Here is a 27,483-nt window from a genome sequence, read left to right as displayed (position 1 = left end):
TGGGGCTTATGAAAGGACAGGAGTGTGCTGGTTTCTAAAGAAACCCTGCTCCAAGCACAAAGGAGACTACATAGGCAGCAGAGTGGACTTTAGGCCACCTTTTACTAGTTTCCACCCATAAAAGTTGCTTCAATATTTATGACAGTATTTTTCCACTTTTTCTCCCTCTGCCCAACTCCCTTGTTGAATCAGTAATCACCTATCACACTGAATACAGATTTACTACCTTCAATCTAGGGTACTCTATGGGTTCTTAAAAGTGAGAGATTTGTATAAAGGGGAAGTTTACTTTCGTACTGAAAGACATACATTTATACTTCACAGCCTCCTTTTAACAATCATTAAAATCCCTTTCAAGGTAAACATCAGTCCAATTAGCTGGTAATACTGTGCCGACACACAGTAATCATTGTGACACATGAAGAGAAGTCAGATAAGATCAGAGTCCAGAAACAGTCCTAGAAGAGGCCAAGGCCAGCTCCTCCTTTTACAAGCGACAAGACTCAGTCCTAGAGAAGAAAGGGACTTGCCAAGTGTTACACAATGACTCAGTAGCAATGCTGGAAGTAGAAGCCAGAATCCCTCACTCAGGAAAGTCAGCTCCTATGGCAACATTTCTCAGTTTTTTCCACCAAGGAACAGCAATGGCAGAGAATGAAGATACTTCCTTCCTTGGGTCCCAGAAGACACTTCCTCCAAACTTAATGTTTCATTGAAGTTTGAGTGTTTTCTTAAGAATGTGTAAGAATTTATATTCCTATTCTACAATATATCCATATTTGTGTTAACATAAAATAATATCTGATATTTGAGATTCTGGTTCAAGATGGTAATGTAGAAATATCCTGAACTCACCTCCTCCTGTGGACATACTGAATCTTCAGCTACATATGGAAAATTTCCTTTGAGAAAACCCTAAAAACTGGTGGCATGACCCCTTCATGTCAGGTAAACAAAAAAGAAATCACATTGAAGTGAGTAAGAAAGGCTGAGATACTACCTTGCCATAAACCCCTCCCCTGTGCAGGGACCCATAATTGAGAGGCAACACAAAACCTGGAGCTTTTCCCTAAGGAGTGATGGGTTTGTACCTCCCATTGGGCACCCTGACTTTTAAAACCAGCAGCACCCCAGGATGTGGACAAAGGGGAACCCTCTTACACTGTTGGTGGGAATGCACACTGCAGTGTAAAGTGCAGCCACTCTAGAGAACAGCATGGAAGTTCTTCAAAAAGTTAAAAAATAGAACTACCTTATTACCCAGCAATTACACTACTAGATATTTATTCAAAGGATACAAAAATGCTCATTCGAAGGGGCACATGCACCTCAATGTTCATAGCAGCACTATCCACAATAGCCTAATTATGGAAAGAGCCCAAATGTCCATTGACTAAGGAATGAACGAAGAAGATGTGGTGTGTATGTGTGGGTGTGAGGGTGTGTATATATATATATACACAATGGAATATTGGCCATCAAAAAGAATGAAATCTTGCCATTAACTATGATGAGTGTATTATGCCAAGTGAAATAAGTCAGTCAGAGAAAGACAAATACCATATGATTTCACTCATGTGTGGAATTTAAGAAACAAAACAGATGAGCATATGGGAAGGGAAGGAAAAACACGATAAAAACAGAGAGTGAGGCAAAAACCATAATAGACTCTTAACTATAGAGGACAACTGAGGGTTGCTGGAGGTGAGGTGAGTTGGAGGATGGGCTAACTGGGTGATGGGCATTAAGAAAGGTATTTGTTGTGATGAGCACTGGGTGTTATATGTAAGTGAATCACTAAATTTTGCTCCTGAAACTAATACTACACTAGGTGTTAACTAACTTGAGTTTGAATAAAAATTTGGAAGAGTAAGTAAATAAAATAAAATAAAATCAGCACCTCAAAGATGAATCCCCAAGACATCTGGCCTTGAAGACAAACGAGGCTTTTTCCCCATAAGACCCTCTGGAGCAGAGGAGCAGCAGTTCGAGGTCCCCACCCACAGACTCTTCCCACCCCAAGCCCAGCTCAAAAGCAGCCCTCTGAGAAGCACCCAGACTCTATGTGAAAGAGACTTATTTCTTAATTGTGCAGCATTGGTGTGAGGGCAGGGCTTGCTGGGATACTCTCCAGGGCTGGAGGTGGCAGCACCATCTTGCACACGCTCCCTCTGCACTACGAATGTGGGCAGCCACCTTTCCTTTCTTTCTTTTTCCTCTTTCTTCTTTTTCTATTCCATTTTCCTCTTTTTTCTCCATAGGTGCCATCCTCACACTCTCCCTCTGCCACACTCCAGACCACCAGGCTTTCCAGGGTGGAGCTTCTATGAATGTCTGTGGTTTCTGTCTTTACAAACTTTTAGGACTGCCACCCAGGGGACACCCCTCAATCACCTGCTTCTGGAGGCCAAGGGGGGCTTGTGTTCATGAGTCTCCACATAACTGTAACAATTAGAGAAACAGTTCAGGGCACTTCACAGATAATAGAAACACACCAGACTTTCTGAGAAAGAGGCCCATTGGCTTGTCCAGGAGCTTTGGCCTGTGAGGCAAGCCTCTAGCACACTTACAGGGTCTGGCACACTTACAGGGACCTATGGACAGGCTCTCAGGAAGGAGAGGCCAGTGGACACCATCTTTGCCTCTTCCTCTGCCTCTTTTCAGCTCACTGGCTTTCCAGAAGAGTCTGTACCTTTGTCCGGTGCCTTGATTTTTATGATTGCTGCCAGGGGACACCTCTGATATCACCAGGTTCTGGTGGGTTTACACTTTCAGGTTCCACAGGACTTTAACTGATGAGATTTTAAGAGATTTTAAACAGCTACCATCCCCAGGGCACAGCAAGAAACAACAGCCCCAGGAGCTCAGCCTCTCTCTGGAAGTGGCCTACTAGCTGAGGGGCAGGCTTCTAAGTAAATACACATTTAGAGGCTGTCTGTAACCGTTCCTGAGACCCTAGAGAGTGGGCACTTTCTTTACATTCTCTCTTTGCCGTGCCCTAGCATCTGTCAGAGGGAATCTCTTATATGTGGCCAGTAGCCCAGTTTTTTTACATCTGGCGCCCTGGTTTCTGTGGCTGCTGTCCCAGGGATACCCCCTTGATTGCCTGGCTCTGGTGACCAGGAGGCTTTCCTTTCCTGGGTCCCATGCGTCTGTAACGAGAGGAGACACAGTCTGGGTAGTCTTGCCCCGGGGAGCTGCCTCGACAGCAGATGGAAAGCAGATCCCCAGGCTTTCAGTGAAAAAGAAATTGCTTGCTAGCCATGGGGACTTGACTTCAGTGGCAGGCTTCAGTTCAGGTCCGGAGTACATCTGGAGGCTGCAGAGGCGCTGGTGGGGAACACAGGCCAGGGGACACCGTTGTTGCGCGCTCTCTCTCTCGCTCTCTCTCTCTCTCTCTCTCTGTCTCACTACAGCTTACTGGTATCCCCCAGAAAGGAGCTTGTAAATTCACCCAGAGTCCCGATTTTTGCAACTGCCACCCAGGAGACACCTCCAAATCATCTGGCTCTGAAAGCCAGCCAGGCTTATGCATGTAGTCCCACAGGACTGTATATATTTAAGTTCTTTAAGAATTGCTGCCTGAGGGATCCCTGGGTGGCGCAGCGGTTTGGCGCCTGCCTTTGGCCCAGGGCGCGATCCTGGAGACCCGGGATCGAATCCCACGTCGGGCTCCCGGTGCATGGAGCCTGCTTCTCCCTCTGCCTATGTCTCTGCCTCTCTTTCTCTCTCTGTGACTATCATAAAAAAAAAAAAAAAAAAAAAAAAAGAATTGCTGCCTGAGCACTGGTTTCCAATCAGCCTGAATCTACAGACCGACTGGGGTCGCCTACCACCCTGGGGACACTGACTAGTCTTTGTACACCCTTAAGTACTGGGCTGTTAAAAATATAATAGCCTTCTTGAACAATCACGAAGGTTTGAGAGATAACCAAGATCAGATAGGGCAGGGCCTAACAAGAAGTTCAATTCCTACACAAAGCCAAACTTTCAAGACTGAAAGAGGTGGCTGCTTCAACTAATTCATAGAAACCAATGCAGAAACTCAAGCAAAATGAAGAAACACAGGAATACATTCCAAAGGAAGAACAAGATAAAATGTCAGAGAAAAAGAATTAATAAAAGAGATAAGTAATTTATCCAATAAAGAGTTCAAAATAATAGTCATAAAGATGTTCATTGCACTTGGGAGAATGGATGAACACAGTGAGAACTTCATGATGAAGAGATAGAAAAGAGAAAGTGAGCTCCAAACAGAAGTCACAGAACTGAAGAATACAATAGCTGAACCGAAGAAATGTACTAGAAGTGTTCAACAGTAGAGTAGGCTAAGCAGAAGAAAAGATCAGTGAACTCAAAGTCTCACCCAATCAGAGCAGCAAAAAGAAAAAAAGGATAAAATAAAAGGAAAGATAGTGTAAGGGATTTATGAGACATCAAGCAGACTACATTCACATTATAGGAGTTCCAGTAGTAGAAGAGACAGAAAGGGACAGAAAATTTCTTTGAAGAAGTAATGGCTGAAAACTTCTTTACCTGGGGAAAGAAACAGATATTCAGATCCAGAAAACCCAGAGAGTTCTAATCAGAGGAACCCAAAGAGACACACACCAAAACATAATATAATTAAAATGTCAAAAGTTAAAGACAAGGAGAGAGAATCTTGAAAGCAACGAGAGAAAAACTTGTTACATACAAGTAAGCCCCTAGAAAAATGTCAGCATATTTTCAGCAGAAATTTGCAGACCAGAAGTTCAACATGCTGAAAGGAAAAAACTTCTGATCATGAATAACTAACTATGTGATGAAGTTATCGTTCAGAACTGAAGAAGAGATAAAGACTTTTCCAGATAAGAAAAGCCAAAGGAGCTGATCAACACAACATTGGCCTTATAAGAAATGTTAAAGGAACTTCTTTACTCTGAAAAGGCACTAATAAATACTAAGAAAACATATGAAAGTATAACTCTCACTGGTAAAGACAAATATTAATAAAGGTAGTAAATTATTCATCTATAAAGCTGGTATGCAGGTTAAAAGACAAAAGTGAACAAATAACTGTAACTACAATAATTAGTCAAGGGACATGCAAGTTAAAAACATATAAAATATGACACCAAAAACAAAATGCAGAGGAGCACCTGGCTGACTCTTTCAGAAGAGCAGGTGACTCTTGATCCTAGGGTTGTGAGTTCAGACCCTGCATTAGGTGCAGAGGTTACTTAAAATAAAATCTTTTTAAAAATGCAGAGGGAGAGGATAAAATGCAAAGCGTTAGAATACATTCAAAATTAAATTATTATCAACTTAAAATATATGTATTTAAATTGCTAGATGTAACCCTTATGGTAACCACAAAACAAAAACATCTATCAAAGAAGATTTAAAACCAATTCTTTTCGAACTCTTCCAAAAAAAAATTGGAGAGCAGGGAGTGCTCCCAAACTTATTTCACAAAGGCAGCATTACCCTGGTATCAAAACCAGACAAGGATGCCACAAGCAACATTGCAGGCCAATATTCCTGATGAACATAAATCCCCAAATCCTCAACAATACTAGCAAACTAAATTCAACAATACATTAAAAGGATCACACAACATGATCAATTGGAATTTATTCCAGAGATACAAGGATGATTCAATCAGCCAAATCAATCAACATTTCACACCACATAACAAAATGAAGAATAAAAATCATGTGACCATCTCACCAGATGCAGAAAAAGCACTTGACAAAATTTATCACCAATCTGTGATAAAAACTCTCAACAAAGTAGGTATAGTAGGAGAGTACTTTAACATAATAAAGGCCATATGTGACAAGCCCACAGATAACATCATACTTGATGGTGAAAAGCTTAAAATTTTTTCCTCTTAACATCAGGAATAAGACAAGGTTGCCCACTCCTGCCATGTTATTCAACATCGTATTGGAAATTCAAGTCAGGGCAATTAGGCAAGAAAAAGGAGAAAAAAAAAGGCATCCAAATTGGAAAGGAAGAAGTAAACCTGTCATTATTTGTAGATGACATGATACTATATATAGAAAACCCTAACAACTCTACCTAAAAAATGTTAAAATTAAGAAATGAATTCAGTAAAGTTGCAAGATACAAAATCGATACACAAAAACCAGTTGGGCTTCTGTACAGCAATAGCAAACTGTCAGAAAGACATTAAGAGCACAATTTATAATTGCATCAGAAAGAATAAAATACCTAGGAATAAATTTAACCAAGAAGGTGAAAAACCTGTACACTGCAAAGTTTAAGACATTGATGAGAGAAATTTAGGGAGATACAGATAAATAGATATTTCATATTCATGGTTTGGAAGAATTGCCATTGCTAAAATGTCCATACCACCCAAAGTAATCTATATATTCAGTGCAATTCTTATCAAAATTCCGATGACATTTTTCACAGAATGATAATAAGCAATTCTAAAATTCTAAACAGAGCCGGTAAGCTCCTGACATAGGTCTGAGTGATGTCTTTTTGGATTTGACACCAAAAGTAAAGGCAAGAAAGACATAAAGAAACTACATCAAACTAAAATGTTTCTTCACAACAAAAGAAAACATCAATAAAACGAAAAGACTACCTTCTGAATGGGAGAAAATATTTGTAAATGATATATCTGATTTGTGGTTTACAGCCGAAATACATAAAGAACTCATACAACTCAACAGCAAAGAAACAATCTGATTTTGGGGCGCCTTGGTGTCTTAATTGGTTGTGTCTCCTTTTGGTTCAGAGGGTCATCATCCCAGGGTCCTGGGATTGAGCCCCACCTTGGGCTCCCTGCTTAGCAGGGAGCATGCTTCTACCTTCTGCTTCTACCCCTCCCCATCACCACCACTTGTGCTCTCTCTCAAATAAAATAAATAAGTAAAGTCTTAAAAAAACAAAAGAAAGAAAAAGAAACAATCTGATTTAAAAAAAAAAATGGGCTGAGGATCTGAATGGTCTTTTTTCAAACATATAGATGGGTAGTAGGAACATGAAAAGATGCTCAGCATTGCTAATCAACAGGGAAATGTAAATTAAACCCACAGTGAGGTATCACCTCAGATCTCTTGGAATGGCTGTTTTCAGAAAGACAGGAATTAACAAGTATTAAGAAGGATGTGGAGAAAGGGAAACTCTTGTGTACTCTTTATGGAAATGTAAATTGGTGCAACCTCTTTGAAAAACAGTATGGAGGATCCTCAAAAAATTAAAAATAGAATTACCATGTGATCCAGCAATTTCACTTCTGGGTATTCCAAGAAAATGAAAACACTAACTTTAAAAGATGCACACATCCCCTGTTCACTTCAGCATTATTTACAATAGCCAAGATTTGTATTTATTGAAATAATGTATTTATAGAAATAATGTAAGTGTTCATCAATTGATGAATAGATAAAGAAAATGTCATATGTATATTCAATAGAATATTATTCAGCCATAAAAAAGAAGGAAATCTTGCTATTTGCCACAACATGGATGGAACTTGAGGATATTATACTAAGTGAAATAAGACAGATAGGGAAAGCCAGATACCATATGATTTCATTCATGTGGAATCTAAAAAAAAAAAAAAAGGCATATAGATACAGAGAACACATTACTGGATGTCAGTGAGTGGTAGGGAGTGGGAGGTAGGTGAAGTGGGGCAAAGGGGGGCAAAGGAGGCCAAAAGTTACAAACTTCAGTTATAAAATAAAGAAGTCATGGGATGTAATGTAGAGCATGGCAACTATAGTTAATACTGTATTGCAATTTTAAAAGTTTTTTTTAAAAGATTTTATTTATTTATTCATGACAGACACTCAGAGAAAGGCAGAGACATAGGCAGAGGGGGAAACAGGCTACCAGCGGGAGCCTGATGTAGAACTTGATCCCAGGATCCTGGGATCACAACCTGAGCCAAAGATAGATCAACTATTGAACTACCCAGGTGCCCCTACATATTTAAAAGTTGCTGAGAGAGTAACTCTTAAAAATTTTCTTCACAAGAAAAAAATTTTGTAACCATGTCTGGTAATGAATGTTAACTAAATTTATTGAGGTGACAATTTTGCAATAATACAGATTTCAAATCATTATGTTTTACACCTGAAACTAATACCACCTACCTTGAACAATGCAGGGTTAGAAGTGCTAACCCACTGCCCAGTCAAAAATCCACATATAATTTCAACTCCACAAAACTTAACTAGTAATAGCCAACTGTTGACTGGAAGCCTTACCAAAAATGTAAACAATTAGCAAATGTTTTGGATATTATATGTATTATATACTACTTCTTATAATAAGTAAGCTACAGAAAAAAAAATGCTGTTAAGAAACCATAAAAAAGAGCAAAGAGGGGTGCCTTGTGGCTCAGTTGGTTAAGTGTCCAATTCTTGATCTTGCCTCAGGTCATGACTCCAGGTTGTGAGACTGAGCCCTATGTCAGACTTTGAGTGTGGAGTCTACTTAAGATTATCTCTCTCCCTCTCCTTCTGCCTCTCCCCCTGATAAAAAAAATAAATAAATAAGAAAGAAAATACATTTACAGTATTGTATTTATTGAAAAAAATCCACTTATAAGTGGACCTGTACAGTTCAAACCCATGTTGTTTAAGGGCCAACTATATAATGTTATGTCAATTATACCTCAATAAAAAAATATATAAATTTCTTTACCAATTTAAATTATATACACTTTCCCCCAAAATATAGTCTAGTAAAATTGATGCTTCAGCAAAATTCCTTTTCTTGCATATCCCTGACATAATGCCACAGATCCCTACATGTATTTGAGAAGTGCAGTGGTCCATGAAACTTTGCAGCAACCAAGCCTTAGGCTGAAAAATATTGAATTATCTTTACCTTTTATTGATATTGCCATTTCAAATTAAGCTTAAGAATAGTATTTTTGTGGGCAGCCCGGGTGGCTCAGTGGTTTAGTGCCGCCTTCAGTCCGGGGTGTGATCCTGGAGACCCGGGATCCAGTCCCATGTCAGGCTCCCTGCATGGAGCCTGCTTCTCCCTCACCTCTCTCTCTCTCTCTCTCTCTCTCTCTCTCTGTGTGTGTGTGTGTGTGTGTGTCTCTCATGAATAAATAAATAAAGCTTCTTAAAGAAGAATAGTATTTTTGCTTATGGAAGGAAGTCATAGTGTTTCTTTACTGTCATCTTTACCTTCTGTTTTCTTAACCTTGTGATAAAAAGAATAGGGCACAACTTTGCTAAAAGAAGGTCTCCTGATTTGTATACTTTCTGGAAAGATGGAGATAAACTTGGGGAAAAACGTTGCATTATTAAATCTAATTTAGACTGAGCAAAAATGTGGAATTATTAAATATAATTTGGACTAAGCATAAATATGCTTTAATCATTAAATTAAATTGGTTAATTTTATGTCACAAAATTATATCATTATAATCATTAATATTATACTTATATACTATTCTGTGGTTATACAATTCTTATATATAATTATATTATTATTAACACAATATATGATAACTATTAATCACTAATGTTATGGCTAGTACTATTATAATTAATGTAAGTGAACTTGAATTATTACATGTATTTTGGATTCAGTATAAGTAAGCTTTATGGACTGGATTAATCCAGAGATCTGGGGCACCTGGGTGGCTCAGTGGTTGAGCATTTGCCTTTGGCTCAGGTAGTGATCCTGGGGGTCCTGGGATTGAGTCCCGCATTGGGCTCCCTGCAGGGGAGCTTCTCCCTCTGCCTATATCTCTGCCTCTGTGTGTCTCTCATGAATAAACAAAAATAAAATCTTAAAAAAAAATGTTCAGGTCCAGAAATTTTATTGAAGTTGCCTGCAATCCCTTATAAGTAAAATTTTTAATTTGAGCATTTTTAAAAACCTTCCAATTTTCTTTTTATAGTTGAAAAAGCTAAGACCAATATAAAGTTTATTCTACACATCCATAGAGGATGCCAAGAAATACAAGGCACAGCCCCCATCTCCAGAAACTTACAATGATGATGATACCATCTGAGGGACAGGAGGCAATGCAGACTTGACTTCCTTTGTAACAACAGCTGGGATTCCATAATCCTGAATCAGGAAAGACAACTGAGGCACTGCGACCCTGAAAGAAGAACATCACACCCACTGGAAAGACTGCCTTCTGACAAAACACAGAAATACACTTCTACAACGCTTAGCCACTTAGCTTGGATATCTCCAGACCTCAGAGACTCTGCTTTCCTGAGACCCAGTTCACAGAATCTCATTCCTGGAGCCCAATTTTTTTGATCTGCATCAGGTCCGTTGTTTGACAGTAAACCTTCTCTTAGTACTTCATCTTCACTTCCAAAACCATTATTTCTTCTTTACAAAAGAAAATAAGGTTAGAAGGGGAGGTGAAGTCCAAGAAATGGAGGGTTTTGACTGTAGATGGAGTAAATACCGGCAAAATTAATAGGAATAGAAACTGAAGTTGTGTTTATACCTAGAAAGTGGTAAACTCAACACAACTGTTAGATATCCCGTGAAATCTCTAGTTAAGGGACACTTTTTTTTTTTTTTACTGAAAACTATCAATTTTGGATGAAAAATCCAAAAGAATATTGAAGAGTTGTGATAAAATGTGGATAATCCTAAAGATTTACACCAATCAATTTAGTTATTAGGCTCTTCTTTGCTGCATACATTAAGAATTTTTGGTAGTAATAAGATTTTAGAGCTAGATTTAAGATAGAAGGAATGATCCAGGGTGAGAGAGAGGAATTCAAAAGGGAAAGAGGCAAAAGCAACCAAGTGCTTTGTACGGGCTGTATGACTAGCATACTTGAGTGATAGGTAGCCATTGTCATTAATTTTATTCTATTTTTAAAAAATATTTATTTATTTGAGAGAGAGCGTGCCGAGTGAGGGGTGGGGCAGAGGAAGAGGGAGAAGCAGATTTCCTACTGAGCAGGCAGCCGGACACTGGGCTCCATGATCTCAGGACCCCAGGATCTTGACCTGAGCTGACGCTTAACGCACTGAGCCACTCAGGCACCCCTCGTTAATTTTATTTTTATGTGTGCCTTGGAACTGGATTACTTTACCATTAGAAGGCCAAGAGTTTGCCTTTTCAACCTTGTAAAGTTGTAAGTTGTGATAACGTTCAGTCATTGACTATTTGGCTGATTCCCCTTTGGAAAACAATATACTATAAAATTAATGGTTGGACTTTAGTGAGCACTCCCTAGTCATAATTTAGAATCTCCTAGGTTAAACTGTGTTTTGTCCATTTCAGATGCTACCCTTGGGGCATGTGATAGTGTGGGTACAACTTGAAGCACCTCCTGCCTCCTTATATATTACACATTAATTTCAACTTGTTAATGCCTCTAGTTTTTGTGTTGTGAATGGAATGGGACTCTTATTATGGCAATGTACAGTCCAATGTCCATTTATTTTAGAACAGGTTAAAATTATCAAGCAGGCTAAAGTTAATTTGTAACTCACAAGTAAGAAATCTTAAAAGTCTCAGCACAAAGTGTGATATTTATTTAAACTGTGAGTACAGGGTCTACCTACAATTTAGGATCTAAAGATCCTTCCCAAAGCCATAAGGATTTCTTCAGACTCGGTTGGTGCCAGTTGGAAAAGCAGTGTTTTTCATATTAAGGAATATGAATCTCATTTAAGTGCCTCTAAAGGGAGAGAGTACAGTACATTTGATGTAGAAACTGTAAAATTAGGCCTACTACTTCTTTCTTGCACTTTTCAACACAAAGCAAGCTCCTAATAAAACATCCAGGTAGGAGTATAGGTTACTGCTGTATCATACAAACAGTAAAAGGAAAAGAGAATCTGGAACATCAGTGATCATATTTTCAAAGTACTGAGCGGTGACTATCTTCCTAATAAGGATAAAAGGGATTATACTGGTCAGGTCATTAGCCCCATTAAAGAATGGGTCTGTTATTTGAAAAATGAGGGAAAAAATTTCCCCCTGCATTTTCAGGCAAATTTGCTTTTAACTTTTTTTTTTTTTAAGATTTTATTTATTTATTCACGAGAGACATAGAGAGAGAGGCAGAGACATAGGCAGAGAGAGAAGCAGGCCCCATGCAGGGAGCCCAGTACAGGACTCCATCCTGGGACTGCAGGATCACTCCCTGGGCAGATGGCAGATGCTCAACCGCTGAGCCATCCAGGCATCCCTGCTTTTAACTTTTAGGGTAGAAAAGAATCATGATAATTTTAAATATTTAACAAGCAATAACCGCATTTCATGGTATTTTTCTGGGAAGAATAGATGAAGAGTTTTCACAGTGCCTAAATTACTTATCAGATAAACTAAGTTTTATTGTACTAGGGTAGGAACCCAGTGGTGAACAGCAATATGTGGCTGATTTGGGTGAACTTTTACATATATAAGTAGTAACTATAAAACTGTGCTATGTGCACTGATAGCAAACAATCAACATGCTCTAGGCATATATACGACCCAACATAAACTAGGTGTTGTGGACTGAATTTTGTCCCCCCAAATTCGTATGTTGAAACCCTAACCCCTAGTATCTCAGAATGTAACTGTATTTGGTTAAAGAGGTAGTGTTAGGTTAGTGTTTGCTTCAGCAGCACATATACTAACACTGAAATGATATGAAGAAGATTAACATGACACACTAATTCATGAAGGGATCCACATTAAAAAAAAAAGGTAATTCGGTTAAAATGAGGCCTTTAGGATGAGTCTCAATCTAATCGGACTAGTGTTCCTACAGGAAGGGATTAGGACACACAGTGAGATGCCAGGGGTACCACACACAGAGGGACAACTGTGTGAAGCAGCAAGGGAGCAGTATCTGTAAACGAAGGAGTGATGTGCAGCAGAAACCAACCCTGCGGACACTCTGATCATGGACTTCCAACATCCACAGCTGTGAGAAAATAAGCTTCTGTTGTTTGAACCACCCTGGCTATGGTATTTTGTTCTGGCAGCCGTAGCAAACTAATACATCAAGGACTAGGGAAGGCATCCTGGAGAAAGAGGTGGCTAGGTTGAGAGGACCGTAGAAAGACCATTTTAGAAAAAAACCCAAACCAAAATGAGCACCTAGGTGGTTCAGTCTGTGAAGCGTCTGCCTTCAGCTCAGGTACTGATCCTAGGGTTGGGCTCTCTGCACAGCAGGGAGTCTGCTCTCTCTCTTTCTCCACCCCTCCCTCCTGCTCATTCTCTCTCTCTCTCCCTTTCTCAAATGAATAAAGAAAATCTTAACAAAAACAGGAAAAAAAAAAACAGCTTGTGTGAAGGCCTGGAGGTGAGAGAGATCAGGATTGTTTCCAGTGCCTTGAAAGATGTTAAGTATAGCCTGGGGCATAATATGCAAGTGAAGAGGGCAAAAAAGAGGGAAGGATCATGGATGTCAGTCATTTTGGGCATCTCACAGCTGAATACCCTTTCCATTTTGCACTTCCTCCAAAATCAGGAGGAAGAAGCTCAAAGGGAGCAGATACCCTGTCTTTGAGTTCCTGATACCTGGTGTTCTGAGCCAATGCCAGTCAGCTCATGTTCCCAGCTGGGACTTTTTGACTCTGGATGGAGGAAAAAGAAGGGCAGGATGGTTAGAAATAATTCACGGTGCTTAGAACCCAGTGTCCAGTGATAAGGCAGACCGTGTCAGAAAACAGCAGAATACAGCTATGTGTCATCAAGGGTCCAAGATGGCAGGAATCAAGCGGAGAGCAAATACTAAGGTATCAAGATGACACATCCCTACAGCAGCAGACTCAGTAAGGTGACCAATTTATCCTGGTTTGCCCAGGATTTTCCTGGTTTTATGATTGAAAATCCAACATCCTGAAGATTCCCTCAGTTCTGAGCAAACTTTGAGGGTTGCTCTCCATGATTTAGGCAGGTTATTCCTCTGATTTGATTTTGTCTGTGCCTTACCTCCCTGAGTTTCTTTTGTTTTCCAAGCCTCATTCCTTAGCCTCTCTGACAAAACTGTAAGTTACCTGATATCTCTCTTAAGAATTCCTTTTCTGCTAAAGTTAGCATGAATTAGTTTTTCTTGGGATCCCTGGGTGGCGCAGCAGTTTGGCGCCTGCCTTTGGCCCAGGGCGCGATCCTGGAGATCCGGGATCGAATCCCACGTCAGGCTCCCGGTGCATGGAGCCTGCTTCTCCCTCTGCCTGTGTCTCTGCCTCTCTCTCTATCACTGTGTGCCTATCATGAATAAAAAAAAAAAAAAATTTCAAAAAAAAAGAATTAGTTTTTCTTGGCTGCAACAAAGAATCCTGAGTACTAAGACTGTGAAGGGCCTCATAAACCATGTTCTGAGCTTAGACTTTGTCTGGAGGTCAAAGTAGAGTGGGGAAAGAGGGCACAAAAAGGTTCTAAGCAGGGAATACTGTGATCAGATATTCACATAAGGATCATAACTTTGACTACAGTGCGGCAATAAATTGAACGAGAGCAATATAGAAGAGCAAAGAAAAAGCAGTGAGAAAAATTAGGAAGTTATGGTAGCCAGACAGATGAGAGAAGATGGTTGCCCAGACGCTGTAGGTAGTAGGGAGATGGAGAGGGGAGGAATGACTGGAGACAAATGTAGCAGGCGAGATAGAATCATTGATGGATGACAGACAATCTCTATTGACAGACCTTTAGGAGCACCGACCCAGCGACTGTAAGAGCATCAAGCCATTGTCAAAAACCAGACTGAATATACTTATTCTCCACTACCTTCCACTGAATAAATGTCCACGAGGCTGGTGCCCACTTGCTCCTGGCTGCCAGCCACTGCTGATGACCTGCAACCACCATCAACAGCTGACCATGCAAAAAGGAAACACTGCATCTCTCTTTCAGATGTCACATGCTAGGACTATGCTATGCTAGGACTTATGCTATTATGCTAGGACTATGAATTATGCTAGGACTATGTGCCCAAGCCCTCCCAGAGAGTGTCCAGTCTAAATCCATCCCCTTTCACATTCCTGTTGTCCTTGGTCACTACCCAGAGAACAAGTCGTCCCTGTCAGTGGTCATACTCTGGTCCAAGCCTTCCCTAGTCCACTGGAATTTTCGTTCTGTGATTGATGGTTTCCCCACATCTTCAAGTCTTTCCCCAGTGCTCTCCCACCTCTCTGCTTTCATGGGGAAAACCGGCTGTCCTCCAAGGACAATGCTTCCCATGAAGACCTCTCTGGTTACTCACTCACTGCTCACGGAACTCAGAGGCAGGAAGTAGGGTTAGTAGCTTCTTTTGACTTCCCCACACTGCTTCCAGACCACTGGTTACTCCCCACCCACTTGCAACCCTTCTGTGGCTGTGAATCTTGAGCCATCTGGTATACCTTTTTTCAAACATCTCCCAACTTTCTCCTTACTCTCCTTCAATTTTTTTGCCACCTGTCTCAGTATACCTTATTCCAGTGACTTCAACTCTGGACTTCTAGTTCCAAATGAATTCCTCCGGATCACACCTATCATCAAATCCTGGACCTTGTGACCATCTGAAAGCTGTACTGCTTCCATCATCATTCATTCAGAAGGACTACTCTCTAATCTTTTGAAATAACCCTATTCCAGTTGTTCCTCTGATCTCATCAGCACTTCTAACCTGATTCCTCTACTTTCTTCCTATTCATTAGATCCCTTTAATTCAGTTCCCCTTTTATTTATATTAAATTTCATTTCTACCATTGAAACTCTTTTTTCCCTTCTGCTCTCTCTTTGCAACTACCTAACAAATTCCAACCTTGGATGAAATCCACTATTGCCTTCTTTATGTCTCTACTTAGTGAAGTAAGTACAATCCAGTCAAGAAAATGGGACCAGGAAAGTACCAGACAATAGGGGAGACGAGCATCGCTACCTATTCATGATCATCAGTATCAACTGAACCCACACACTTACTAAGAAATGTTACTATATTTCTCTAGTTAGTGTGTTCTCTTCTCTGCCAATTCTATACCTTCTCCACCTTTTGCAAACCTTGGAATCTCCCGCAGTCCCCTCAAAATCAGCTATCTCTCCTGCATCCTCAACCACTTTCTACTGGATTATTTCTATCAGCATTCAGGCATGCTCTAGTATCTTCCATCTTAAAAAAACAGACCAACAAAAACTCTACTTGGACTCCCAAACCCCATGCCATCTACTACTGCTTTATCTCTTTCCATTAATAGCCAGGCTTCCTGAGACCCAATATCCAGTCTCTGTTTCATCACCAATTGCCAATAAATGTGGTAGAGTCTTCTGTATCACCATTCAGTGAAAGGACTCTAGCTAAGCCAATGGTGACTTCCATATTGCCAAGTACAACTTACTTGATCTCTTATCCACATGCACCATCATTGTCCATCTGTTTGACAGTTTCTTCCTTTAGCTTCCTCTATTTTCATTTTCCTTGTTTTGCTTCAATATATCAGGCTATTAATGAGAATCATTAGGGGATCCTCTTCTACAAAGCATTTAATTTTTTCCTAATTTTTATTTAAATTCTAGTTAGTTCAAAAAGGGTGTTGCCTGTGTTCTCCTCTAGGATTTTGATGGAATCTTGTCTTACATTTAGATCTTTCATCCATTTTGAGTTTATCTTTGTGTATGGTGTAAGAGAATGGTCTAGTTTCATTCTTCTGCATGTGGAAGTCTAATTTTCCCAACACCATTTATTGAAGAGACTGTATTTTTTCCAGTGGATAGTCTTTCCTCCTTTGTCGAATATTAGTTGACCATAAAGTTGAGGGTCCACTTCTGGATTCTCTATTCTGTTCCATTGATCTATGTGTCTGTTTTTGTGCCAGTACCACACTGTCTTGATGACCACAGCTTTGTAGTACAACCTGAAATCTGGCATTGTGATGCCCCCAGCTATAGTTTTCTTTTTTAATATTCCCCTGGCTATTGGGGGTCTTTTCTGATTTCACACAAATCTTAAAATAATTTGTTCCAACTCTCTGAAGAAAGTCCATGGTATTTTGATAGGGATTGCATTAAACGTGTAAATTGCCCTGGGTAACATTGACATTTTCACAATATTAATTCTTCCAATCCATGAGCATGGAATATTTTTCCATCTCTTTGTGTCTTCCTCAATTTCTTTCGGAAGTGTTCTGTAGTTTTTAGGGTATAGTTCCTTTACCTCTTTGGTTAGGTTTATTCCTAGGTATCTTATGCTTTCGGGTGCAATTGTAAATGGGATTGACCCCTTAATTTCTCTTTCTTCAGTCTCATTGTTAGTGTATAGAAATGCCACTGACTTCTGGGCATTGATTTTGTATCCTGCCACACTGCCAAATTGCTTTATGAGTTCTAGCAATCTTGGGGTGGAGTCTTTTGGGTTTTCTATGTAGAGTATCATGTCATCTGTGAAGAAGGAGAGTTTGACTTCTTCTTCTTCTTTGCCAATTTGAATGCCTTTTATTTCTTTTTGAACTTGGCCACAGTAACTTCTTGTAAGATACATCCATGAAGGCAAGAGAAACAAAAGCAAAAAAGAACTATTGGGACTTCATCAAGATAAGAAGCTTTTGCACAGCAAAAGATACAGTCAACAAAACTAAAAGACAACCTACAGAATGGGAGAAGATATTTGCAAATGACCTATCAGATAAAGGGCTAGTTTCCAAGATCTATAAAGAACTTATTAAACTCAACACCAAAGAAACAAACAATCCAATCATGAAATGGGCAAAAGACATGAACAGAAATCTCACAGAGGAAGACACAGACATGGCCAACAAGCACATGAGAAAATGCTCCGCATCACTTGCTATCAGGGAAATACAAATCAAAACCACAATGAGATACCACCTCCCACCAGTGAGAATGGGGAAAATTAACAAGTCAGGAAACCACAAGTGTTGGAGAGGATGTGGAGAAAGGGGAACCCTCCTGCACTGTTGGTGGGAATGTGAACTGGTACAGCCACTCTGGAAAACTGTGTGGAGGTTCCTCAAAGAGTTAAAAATAGATGTGCCCTACTACCCAGCAATCGCACTGCTGGGGATTTACCCCAAAGATACAGATGCAATGAAACGCCAGGACACCTGCACCCCGATGTTTATAGCAGCAATGTCCACAATAGCCAAACTGTGGAAGGAGCCTCGGTGTCCATCGAAAGATGAATGGATAAAGAAGATGTGGTTTATGTATACAATGGAATATTACTCAGCCATTAGAAACGACAGATACCTACCATTTGCTTCAACGTGGATGACACTGGAGGGTATTATGCTGAGTGAAATAAGTCAATCGGAGAAGGACAAACATTATGTGGTCTCATTCATTTGGGGAATATAAAAAATAGTGAAAGGGAATAAAGGGGAAAGGAGAAAAAATGAGTGGGAAATATCAGAAAGGGAGACAGAACATGAGCGACTCATAACTCTGGGAAATGAACTAGAGGTGGTGGAAGGGAGGTGAGCGGGGGTGGGGGTGACTGGGTGACGGGCACTGAGGGGGGCACTTGATGGGATGAACACTGGGTGTTATTCTATATGTTGGCAAATTGAACACCAATAAAAATAAATTTATAAAAATAAATAAATAAATAAATTCTAGTAAGTTAACAGCATGCAATATTGGTTACAGGAGTAGAATTTAGTGATTCATTACTTACACATAACATTCGATGCTCATCATAACAAGTGCCCTCCTTAATACCCATCACCCACTTAGCCCATCCCCCACCCACCTCCCTTCACCAACCCTTAGTTTGTTCTCTATTGTTAAGAGTATGTTTTTCTCTTTTCCCCTTCCCATATACTCATTTGCTTTGTGTCTTAAATTTCACATGAGTGAAATCATTTGTCTTTCTCTAACTCATTTTGCTTCGCATAATACACTCTAGCTCCATCAACGTTGTTGCAAATGGCAAGACTTCATTCTTTTGATGGCTGAATAATATTCCATTATGTATATATACGACATCTTCTTGATCCATTCATCAGTCAATGACATTTGTGCTCTTTTCATAGTTTGGCTTTTTTTTTTTTTTTTTTTTTTTTTTAGTTTGGCTATTTTTGATCAAAATCTTTAAATGATAAGTTTCTGAGGCTAAGTTCTAGGCTCTCTTTTCTCATCCCACCTACTCTCCTCCCCAGTAAGAATCTCACTCACTCCCAGGCTTCAACTTCATCAATTTTGGAAGCCTCTGAATTCCAAATGTATATCTCCAGATGGAATCTCTTCTCTGAGCTTTATATCATTATATACAGTTGCCTACTCAAACATCTCTATTGCACATTTCACAGACATCTGAAATTCAACAGGTTCATGTTCAAAATTAAATTTATTCTCTCTCTCAAATCTGCTTCTCCCATAGTGTTCTTGTATTAACTAGTGGCATTAGCTTTTCCCCCATAACTTATGCTAAATGTAAGATTCATGCTTGTTGCTTGTTTCTCATTCACTCCTGCCTTTATATGTTACAAGCCCTGACAATTTATTCAATAAATAATTATTGAGAGCCCACTATTTTCAGGCACTTCCCTAGGCACTAGGGTATAGTCTACAACAAAAAAGACAAAATTTCTGTTCTCTGTGGAGCTTTTTATTTTTTTAAGATTTTTTTTTTATTTATTTGAGAGAGAGAGCACAAGTGTGGAGAAGGGCAGTGGGAGAGGGTGAAGCAGATTCCTGCTGGGAGCCAATGTGGGCTTCAATCCCTCAGGATCATGACTTGAGCCAAAGGCAGATGCTTAACCCACTGAGCCACCCAGGCATCCTTTCTGTGGTGCTTTTATTTGAGAAATACAAGCTATGTGACCCCAACATTTTGTCTGGCAATATGAGTATGTTCAATAAGTGGTAGCTGCATCACAATATTTAAAATGAAGGAGATGATTGATCACTCTCTAGGTAAGGAAATGTATCATGCTTAAAGAGCAACCAAGCATAAAGGAACTTGAACTCATTTTCAACAATTTTCTTTTCTGAGAGAACTAGAAATTTATAGCTTGGAGACCTAAAAAGATAACAAAAATTGTCTTATATATTGAAGTGCAACAACTTGAGAGAAGAGCTGTACAGTGTTCCCTAATTAATTCAACAAATATATAATAAACATGCCTTAAGCTAGGCATTGTAGCTAGATACTATCAAAAATTGTGTAAGGATTTACCCTCTTTCCACGCTAACAATCTAACACAGTTTCATAAATGCTTGCAGAAAGTACTGGATCAGAGCCAAAGGACTTTATTCTTCACAGTACAGTAAGCAGCCTGAGCTTCAGTTCTCCTTGCCTCCCAAGTCCCATGATGGTAGCCCAGGTGGATGCTGCACATGCAATGGGTTTGTGTCACAGCTGAGGAACCCTGAACTTAGGAACTTCAATCTTTTATAGTGGACTGCAGGCCAAAGTGCTCAGCCTTTGCATCAGAGAGACATTATCTTTAGGACAGCAACACACCTGCCTTTGCAACCATCTCAATGTCCCAAAACTCTTCCTGTACAAATATCCTTGAGTAGTTCTATTGGTCAGAGTTCTCCACAGAAAGAGAACCAAAAGGAGGCATATATTAAGATTTATTTTAAGGAATTGGCTCATGCAATTGTGGTATGGCCAAATCCAAAATATGCAGGGCAGGACAGCAGGCTGGAGACCTAGGGAAGAGTTGATATGGCAGCTGGGGACTGAAGGCAGTCTGGAGGGAGAATTCCCTCCTCCTCCAGGGACATCAGTCTCTTCTCATAAGTCTTTCAATGGATTGGATGAGGCCCATCCACACTATATAGGGTAATCTGCTGTGCTCAAAATCTTAACTGTTACTCATCTCCTAAAAAATCCTCACAGCAACATCTGTACTAGTGTTTGACAAAAAACTAGGTACTAGAGACTAGTTTAGTTGACTTAACCACAGTAGTCCTGAGATTCATTAAAAAAAAAAAAAGGTCTCTCCTTACTGTACATCATTTTTCCCTCAAGATAACCTTGTGAATAATAATTAAAATACTATATTGACATACATAAAATGTATTGCTAAAAATGTAGTCTCCTAACATACAGTTAATGTTTGAAACTCATTATTTACTAGTATCTAGACTTCCCATGCATAACCCCCATTAATCTTCAAAATTTAAAACAAACTTTAATGATATTAAACAATTATGAATTTCTCATTCATACTGCGCCTTTATTTTTAGTATGAACCTGGTTCTAGGTGCTTGGGACACAAACTTTCAGTTCTGCCCTTTAAGGCTCACACCAGACAAGATTACCTTGAGAACCTGCAGAAGGTGTATACAGGATGCTGTGGAAACACCTGCACACGAGGAAGGAGAGAAGCCGGTGCCTCCGAGACAGGATCTCACTTAAGCCACTTTACAGGGTGACGACGGACAGTCAATGACTGCACGACTCGGCTTCTCAGCTCACATCAATGTGGCGGCTACAGGAGATATTTTCTAATCCAGTATCATTTCTGAGTAATCCTTCTGGCAGATTTCATCAGGACTTACAAACTGTTGGGTTCTTTCCTTCACACTCCAAACAAAGGCCATCGCATCGGGTATCCTCACCTTCACCCTAGTCCCGCTCGGGACGGCCCCGCCCCCTTCTCCCTGACCCCGCCCCCGCGGGCCCCGCCCCCGCCCGGATGCCCTCCTCTCTGGCTCCGCCCCCACCGGGCCCCGCCCCCTCCCGGCCGCCCTCCTCTCCGGCCCCGCCCCGCCCCCGGCTCGCCCCCTCCCGGCCGCCCTCCTCTCTGGCCTCGCCCCCGCCCGGCTCTGGCGCGGAGGACTGTGGGAGCCGTTTCCTTGGATTCCGCGCGTGGCAACGACTCGGGCGCAGCGCTCTGGCCTAGGCGGGCTGTTAGTAGATTCTCGAGAAAGCCGCGTCGTTCCCCGGCAGACTCGCGGTCGTCGTGCTCCCCTCACCGCGAGGTAGGAGAAGGGCCAGGGCCGAGGAGCGCCTGAGCCGCGGCGGGCGGTGGTGGGAGGCCGGGAGGCACCTCCCCGGCGGCGCCTCCCTCCGCCCCGCCCGGCTGCCCGGCTGCGCGGCCCGCCCGCCCCCCCCGGCCCATTCCAGCCCCGCCCCTCGGGACCGGGTGCTGCTGCTGTCGGCGGGGCGGCGCACCGGCCGGCGGTCCCACAGCGGCCCCGCTCCGCTGGCAGGCTCGACCCACAGGAGACCTTTCCTCCAGCCTTTGCATGTCGTAGCAGATACAGGTCACATTCATCCTTAGTTTTTTGTTATGTAAGCCTTTTGAAGATTTCCAATAAAACATTTAATTTGTGAATTAGGAGAGGACACCGCAGAAGCCGTAAACCTGTGCTTGGTCTCACAAAGATGAAGCAGAATTCCAAAGACTTGGAGTATTGTTTTTCCAAGATTCTTTCTAGGGCTAAAGTTCCACTTTTCCTTTTACCAAGTGGGTTTTCTGGTTGTGAGCTTCTGAGGAACTACAGTGGGCATCTTGGATGTGGACTATTCGCCATAGTCTGTGGTAGAGTATCATAAAAAAAAGGGCGACTTTTACATTTTTTTAAAAAAGGTGTTATCGGCATTTGATTTATATTGTGGTAGTATTATCCCCAGGTTGTTTCAACATGAGTGGCATTCTAGGTGCACAAACTGCTTTTGATGGCTTGGGGGATCCAGAAAACCGAAGTTGTATTTGTTCTGCTACCCGTACTTCACCTCCCCTGGCCTTACTTTCTACATCTTTTAAATTAATTTGCTCACTATATGTCTGTTCAGCAAAAGTCTCGGACGTAAACTAATTCCACTGTGCTTGCAACCCAGCAGGAAGGATATCTAGTTCTAAAAGTTACTTGTTTTCATGACGTGCATGTAAGCTGAGCGGACGGAAATAGGACTCATACTCAGAAGGTTCTTGGTTAGCAAAAACCCTCACAGTGGGGTTCTCAGACAAGCATCATCAGCAACACTTGGGAACTTGTTGGGAATGCACACTGTGAGGGCCGAGGGGTGGTCATGACTCCCATCAGGACCTAATGAGTCACAGACTCTGCTGCTGGGGGAGTAACAATCTGTATTTTAGCAATCCCCGAGGTTTCCTATGCATGCTAAAGTTTGAGAACCACTAACATAGCATTTTCTGAGCTAATGTTTTAAAGATATTTTCTATATCTTATATGAATGACTTATTTTTTAAATTTTTATTTCTTGTAGTTGACATACACCTTATGTGAATTTCAAGTGTGCAAGACAGTGATTTGAAATTTATGTACATTCCAAAAGGATCACAATAAATCTAGTTACCATCTGTCACCAAAGTTACTACGATATTATGACTATAATCTCTTTGCTATAATTTACATCCCCATGACTTATTTTATAGCTGAGAGTTTGTATACCAGTGACTTTTAATGCCATTAGTGGTATTTGAAGTGAACGTTTCTACCTGATTGACATTTTCTTTCATAGTAGTGAGTTTTCATCTCTAAAAAGTAATGAAAGGTTAACTTAAAAGACCTAAATGTAAGGGCTAAAGCTATAAAGCTCTTAAAAGAAAACAGATGTAAATCTTCTTGAGGTTAGGCAGTGGGTTTTTTTAGATGTGACACTAAAAGCACAAGCAACCGAGGGAAAAAAATGGGTAGATTGTACATCATCAAAATTCAAAGGATACTTCAAAGAATACTATCAAGAAAATGAAAGGACAGTGCATAGAATGGGATAAAAATATTAATGTATAAAGAATATTTGTAACTCAGGTAAAACAAATAACCCAGGTTTTAAAAATGGGCGAAGCATCTTAACGACATTTCTCCAAAGACATACAAGATGTCAATAAGCATAGGAGAAGATGCTCAACATCATTAGTCGTCAAGGAAATGCAAATCAAAACCACAGATACCGTTAAATGCCCATTAGAATAGCTATCATCAAAAAGAGGGACAATGACCGGTGTTGGTTAGGACATGGAGAAATTGGAATCTTCATGCATTGCTGGTGGAATGTAAAACGTGCAGCCACTTTGGAATCTAGGAGCTCCTCCAAAAATTAAATGTAGAGTTGCCGTATGACCCAACAATGTCGTTCCTAGTCTACACTCGATAGAATTGAAAATTTATGTCCACACTAAATCTCCACCAATGTTTGTAGCAGCTTCAGTATTAATAACCATAGAGTGAAACAACCCAAATGTTTATTAACTAATAAATAGATAAAATATAATTCAATCATAAAAAGGAATGAAGTACTGATGCATGCTACAACATGGATGAACCTTGAAAACATTATGTTAAATGAAAGAAACCAGACATAAACGGCTATGTATTGGATAATTCCATTTGATTGGTAAAAAAAATTTTGATTGATGATTCCATATGAAATGTCCAGAGTTGGCAAATCCATAGAGACAAAGTAGATTAGTGCTATAGGCTGGGAGGAGGGACGAATGAAGAATGACAGCTAACAGGCTCCCGGAGTATAGAGTGATGAAAACGTTCTGGAATTAGATAGTGGTGGTGGTTGCACAACCTTGTGAATATACTAAAAACCACTGAATTATACACCTTAAAAAGGTAAAATTTATTGTATGTAAATTATACAAAAAATTAATAATTTTATATTTCACATTTAAAAATTTTTTTAATGGTTACAAGTAGCTACATATGTTTGGTGTTATACTGAGCATTAAGATTAGGCTGAAATTTTTGATGGAATTTACTGGCACACTTAAAATTGTACAGGCTTTAAAGAGAATAAGTATTTTAAGGTAAAGTAGTTCAATACTACATTTCTTGGTTAGCTAGCCTGCCCCTTCCCCCAAATTGCCTAAAATATTTCTCCATTTGAATGATTCCTTGTCTGAGAATTCTTCCAGAATTCTTGAGTAATTACTACATCTACAGTACTACATCTACAGTATATGTATACAGTAATTATAATTCCTCCACACTTCTATTTTACTTTGCTCTGACATCTGTTTTATTCTGTCTTGCATTTTTTCTTTCAACACTTTATTATGAAAATTTTCAGATGTACAGTAAAGCTTAAAGAATTTTTTTTAAAGATTCATTTATTCATAAGAGACACAGGGAGAGAGAGAAGCAGAGGGAGAAGCAGGCTCCATGCAGGGATTTGATCCCGGGACTCCAGAATCACGCCCTGGGCCGAAGGCAGGCACTTAACCGCTGAGCCACCCAGGGATCCCCAAGCTTAAAGAATTTTACAGTGAACATCATAACTGTTACATAGATTCTACCATTAACATTTTTCTATACTTGCTTTATCACAAACCTATTCATTATTTCCATGTTATTTTTATGCACATCAAACTACATTACAGATATTAAGCTTTCCCTTAAATATTTAAGTATGCATATTAATTGTAGTTTGAATTTTTAAAAAAATTCTTTTTTTTTCTGTTAAGAAAAAATGTATAATGAAAAGAAAAATTTCAAGTATGCACTTATTGAGTTTTTGCAAGTGTATACCAGTATAACTCAAACCCCTAACAGGATATAGAATACTTATCACCCTAGAAAATTCTATAATCCTGCACTTTTCCATTCAATCTCTAGTCTCCATACCTAAAAAGCAACCACTGTTCTGATTGTTTTCTACAATAGTTTTGCCTGTCCTATAATTTTAAATTAATGAAACCATACATAAGGTACTGTTTTGTGAGACTTCTTTCACTCAACATAATTCTTCCATATTATATGTGTCGTCAGTGCATTATTTTTTATTGCTGAATAATACTTCATTGCATAAATATGCTGCATTTTGGTTATCCTTTCTGTTGATGGGCACCTGGCCTGTTCCTAGTTTTCGACTATTAAGAACAAAGCTCCTATGAACATTTGCATATTAATATTTTTATGGACCTCTGTTTTCATTTCCTTCAGGTAAGTACTTTGGGATGGAATTGTGGGTTCATAAGAAAGAAATGTTAATTTTATGAAACGACCACACTTTTTTTCCAAAATTGTGCCATGTTACACCCCCAAAAACAATGTATGACTGTTTAGATTACTCCATATCTTTGCTGACCTATTATGTTGTTGGTTTTTTAAGTTTAGCCATTGTGGCAGGTACGTAGTGGTTTCTGCATTGCATTATAATTTACATACCTTCTTCTTTCTGCACTTGATACTAAGTTCTTTGAAAATAAGGGCAACCAACTGTACTCCTTTAGTGCCTGTCACTGGCCTTTTAATGTAATAAGTATGGAATAAATGTGAAATGAGAGCAACAAATGCATGTTTTAACACCTAGTTTTGAGAATTTGATGTGAAAAAAATTTCAAGTCATAAAAATATGTAGCAATAAATTTGACCAGAAAGGTTTTAAGTAGTTATATTTTATTTCAATTATGAATTATTTCATATATCAGGAATATATTTACACTGCCAATTTTTCATAGGTACAAATGATGCAAAATGTACACCTGGCTCCAGAGACAGATGAAGATGATCTTTATTCTGGTTATAATGACTACAATCCAACCTATGATACTGAGGTAAAAAAAAAAAAATCTGGTTTTTTATGTTGGTCTTTATGAAAACTTTGGATTTGAGTATTCTGCTTTATTATGCTTTAGATTAAATAAACTGGTTAAAAGCCTAGAAAAGTGCTATTACTGAATTCTGTACTACCTTCTAATAATACTAATTGCAGCAAAAGGGGAAACCATGAAAAAGTTACATAAACAAATTAGGATCAATTATATACTTGTCTTTTCCAGCACTAGCTATCTGAATGTGTAAGTAAAAAGAATTAAATCATTTAAAGTATCTAAAACCAGTTTTCTTAAGTGCTCTGATTTTGAATGTTATATAGTGATTTTTTAATTAAATTATATGAGTCTTTTATAGAAAACTTAAACAGAAATAAGCATCAAGAAAAATTATATCACAGAAACTGTCACTATCCAGAGATAAATGTTAACTAACATATAATGCTTATCTCACCAAACATTTCTCTATACAATTTATTTGTGTCTCTATATATTTTTGGATGAAATGGTATCATTCTATGTGTATTGTTTTGTAACCTGCTTTTTGTCTTATATAAATATTTAAATTCATGTCAGTAATTATTTATCTACTTAGTATTTAATGGGATAGTAAACTAAAAGATGAAATTGTTATTAAGACAAATATTTGAAAAAAAAAAAAGACAAATATTTGAACTTTTAAAAAGAAATTTGAATGTTTTCAAAAACATTTGTTTTTTGTAAATCTGTTTATATCATTGTGAGAGTTAGAGTTTCTACACCGTTAAACAAAACAAAACTTTTTTATAAAGTTATCTTGAATTAGTGCCTGAAAAAAGTTAGGGTGAAGCATATGGTTGTTAATTTTTTTGCTAGTATATTATAATCAAATGCTAGCTTTTATAGGACTTTATATGAAGTTAGGAAATATTATTCTATTCTAGAGTTTTTCATATAGCTTTTAGTCATTTTTCATTTTTTTTCCTCTGGAGAAAAATGGTAGTCTGTGAATGTGAGACCTAGAAACAAAACAAGGAAATATTACAGAAACTGTTTATTCTATGTGAAATAAAAATCTAAGAGATATGATCATTTACAGAAAATTTA

General features: G+C 39.2%; 1 protein-coding gene and 1 long non-coding RNA gene across 8 annotated transcripts in view; both read left to right on the top strand.

Moving 5' to 3' along the window:
• Nucleotides 1–421: 421 nt before the first annotated feature.
• LOC112669560 (uncharacterized) lies at nt 422–10,317 on the top strand. Its single transcript, XR_003142356.3, has 2 exons — nt 422–741; nt 9,896–10,317. It is a non-coding gene; the product is annotated as an uncharacterized LOC112669560 (long non-coding RNA).
• Nucleotides 10,318–21,650: 11,333 nt separating this feature from the next.
• Nucleotides 21,651–27,483, top strand: part of IFT88 (intraflagellar transport 88) — a 136,059-nt gene continuing 130,226 nt past the window's right edge. For 3 of the 7 annotated variants that reach the window (XM_025462756.3, XM_025462757.3, XM_025462758.3), the window contains exons 1-2: nt 21,708–21,847; nt 26,305–26,400. In XM_025462756.3, the coding sequence (XP_025318541.1) occupies nt 26,311–26,400 (90 nt within the window). In that variant the 5' untranslated portion in view covers nt 21,708–21,847; nt 26,305–26,310. Of the gene's footprint in view, nt 21,848–22,111; nt 22,161–22,215; nt 22,411–26,304; nt 26,401–27,483 lie in introns of those variants that run through there. The other 4 variants (XM_025462759.3, XM_035719805.2, XM_025462752.3 and 1 more) reach the window with 4 other exon arrangements.

The sequence above is a fragment of the Canis lupus genome, chromosome 25, assembly GCF_003254725.2.
Source record: "Canis lupus dingo isolate Sandy chromosome 25, ASM325472v2, whole genome shotgun sequence".
Classification (NCBI taxonomy): domain Eukaryota; kingdom Metazoa; phylum Chordata; class Mammalia; order Carnivora; family Canidae; genus Canis; species Canis lupus.
The sequence above is the reverse complement of the archived record's forward strand: the minus strand, read 5'-3'. Positions and strand labels throughout refer to the sequence as shown.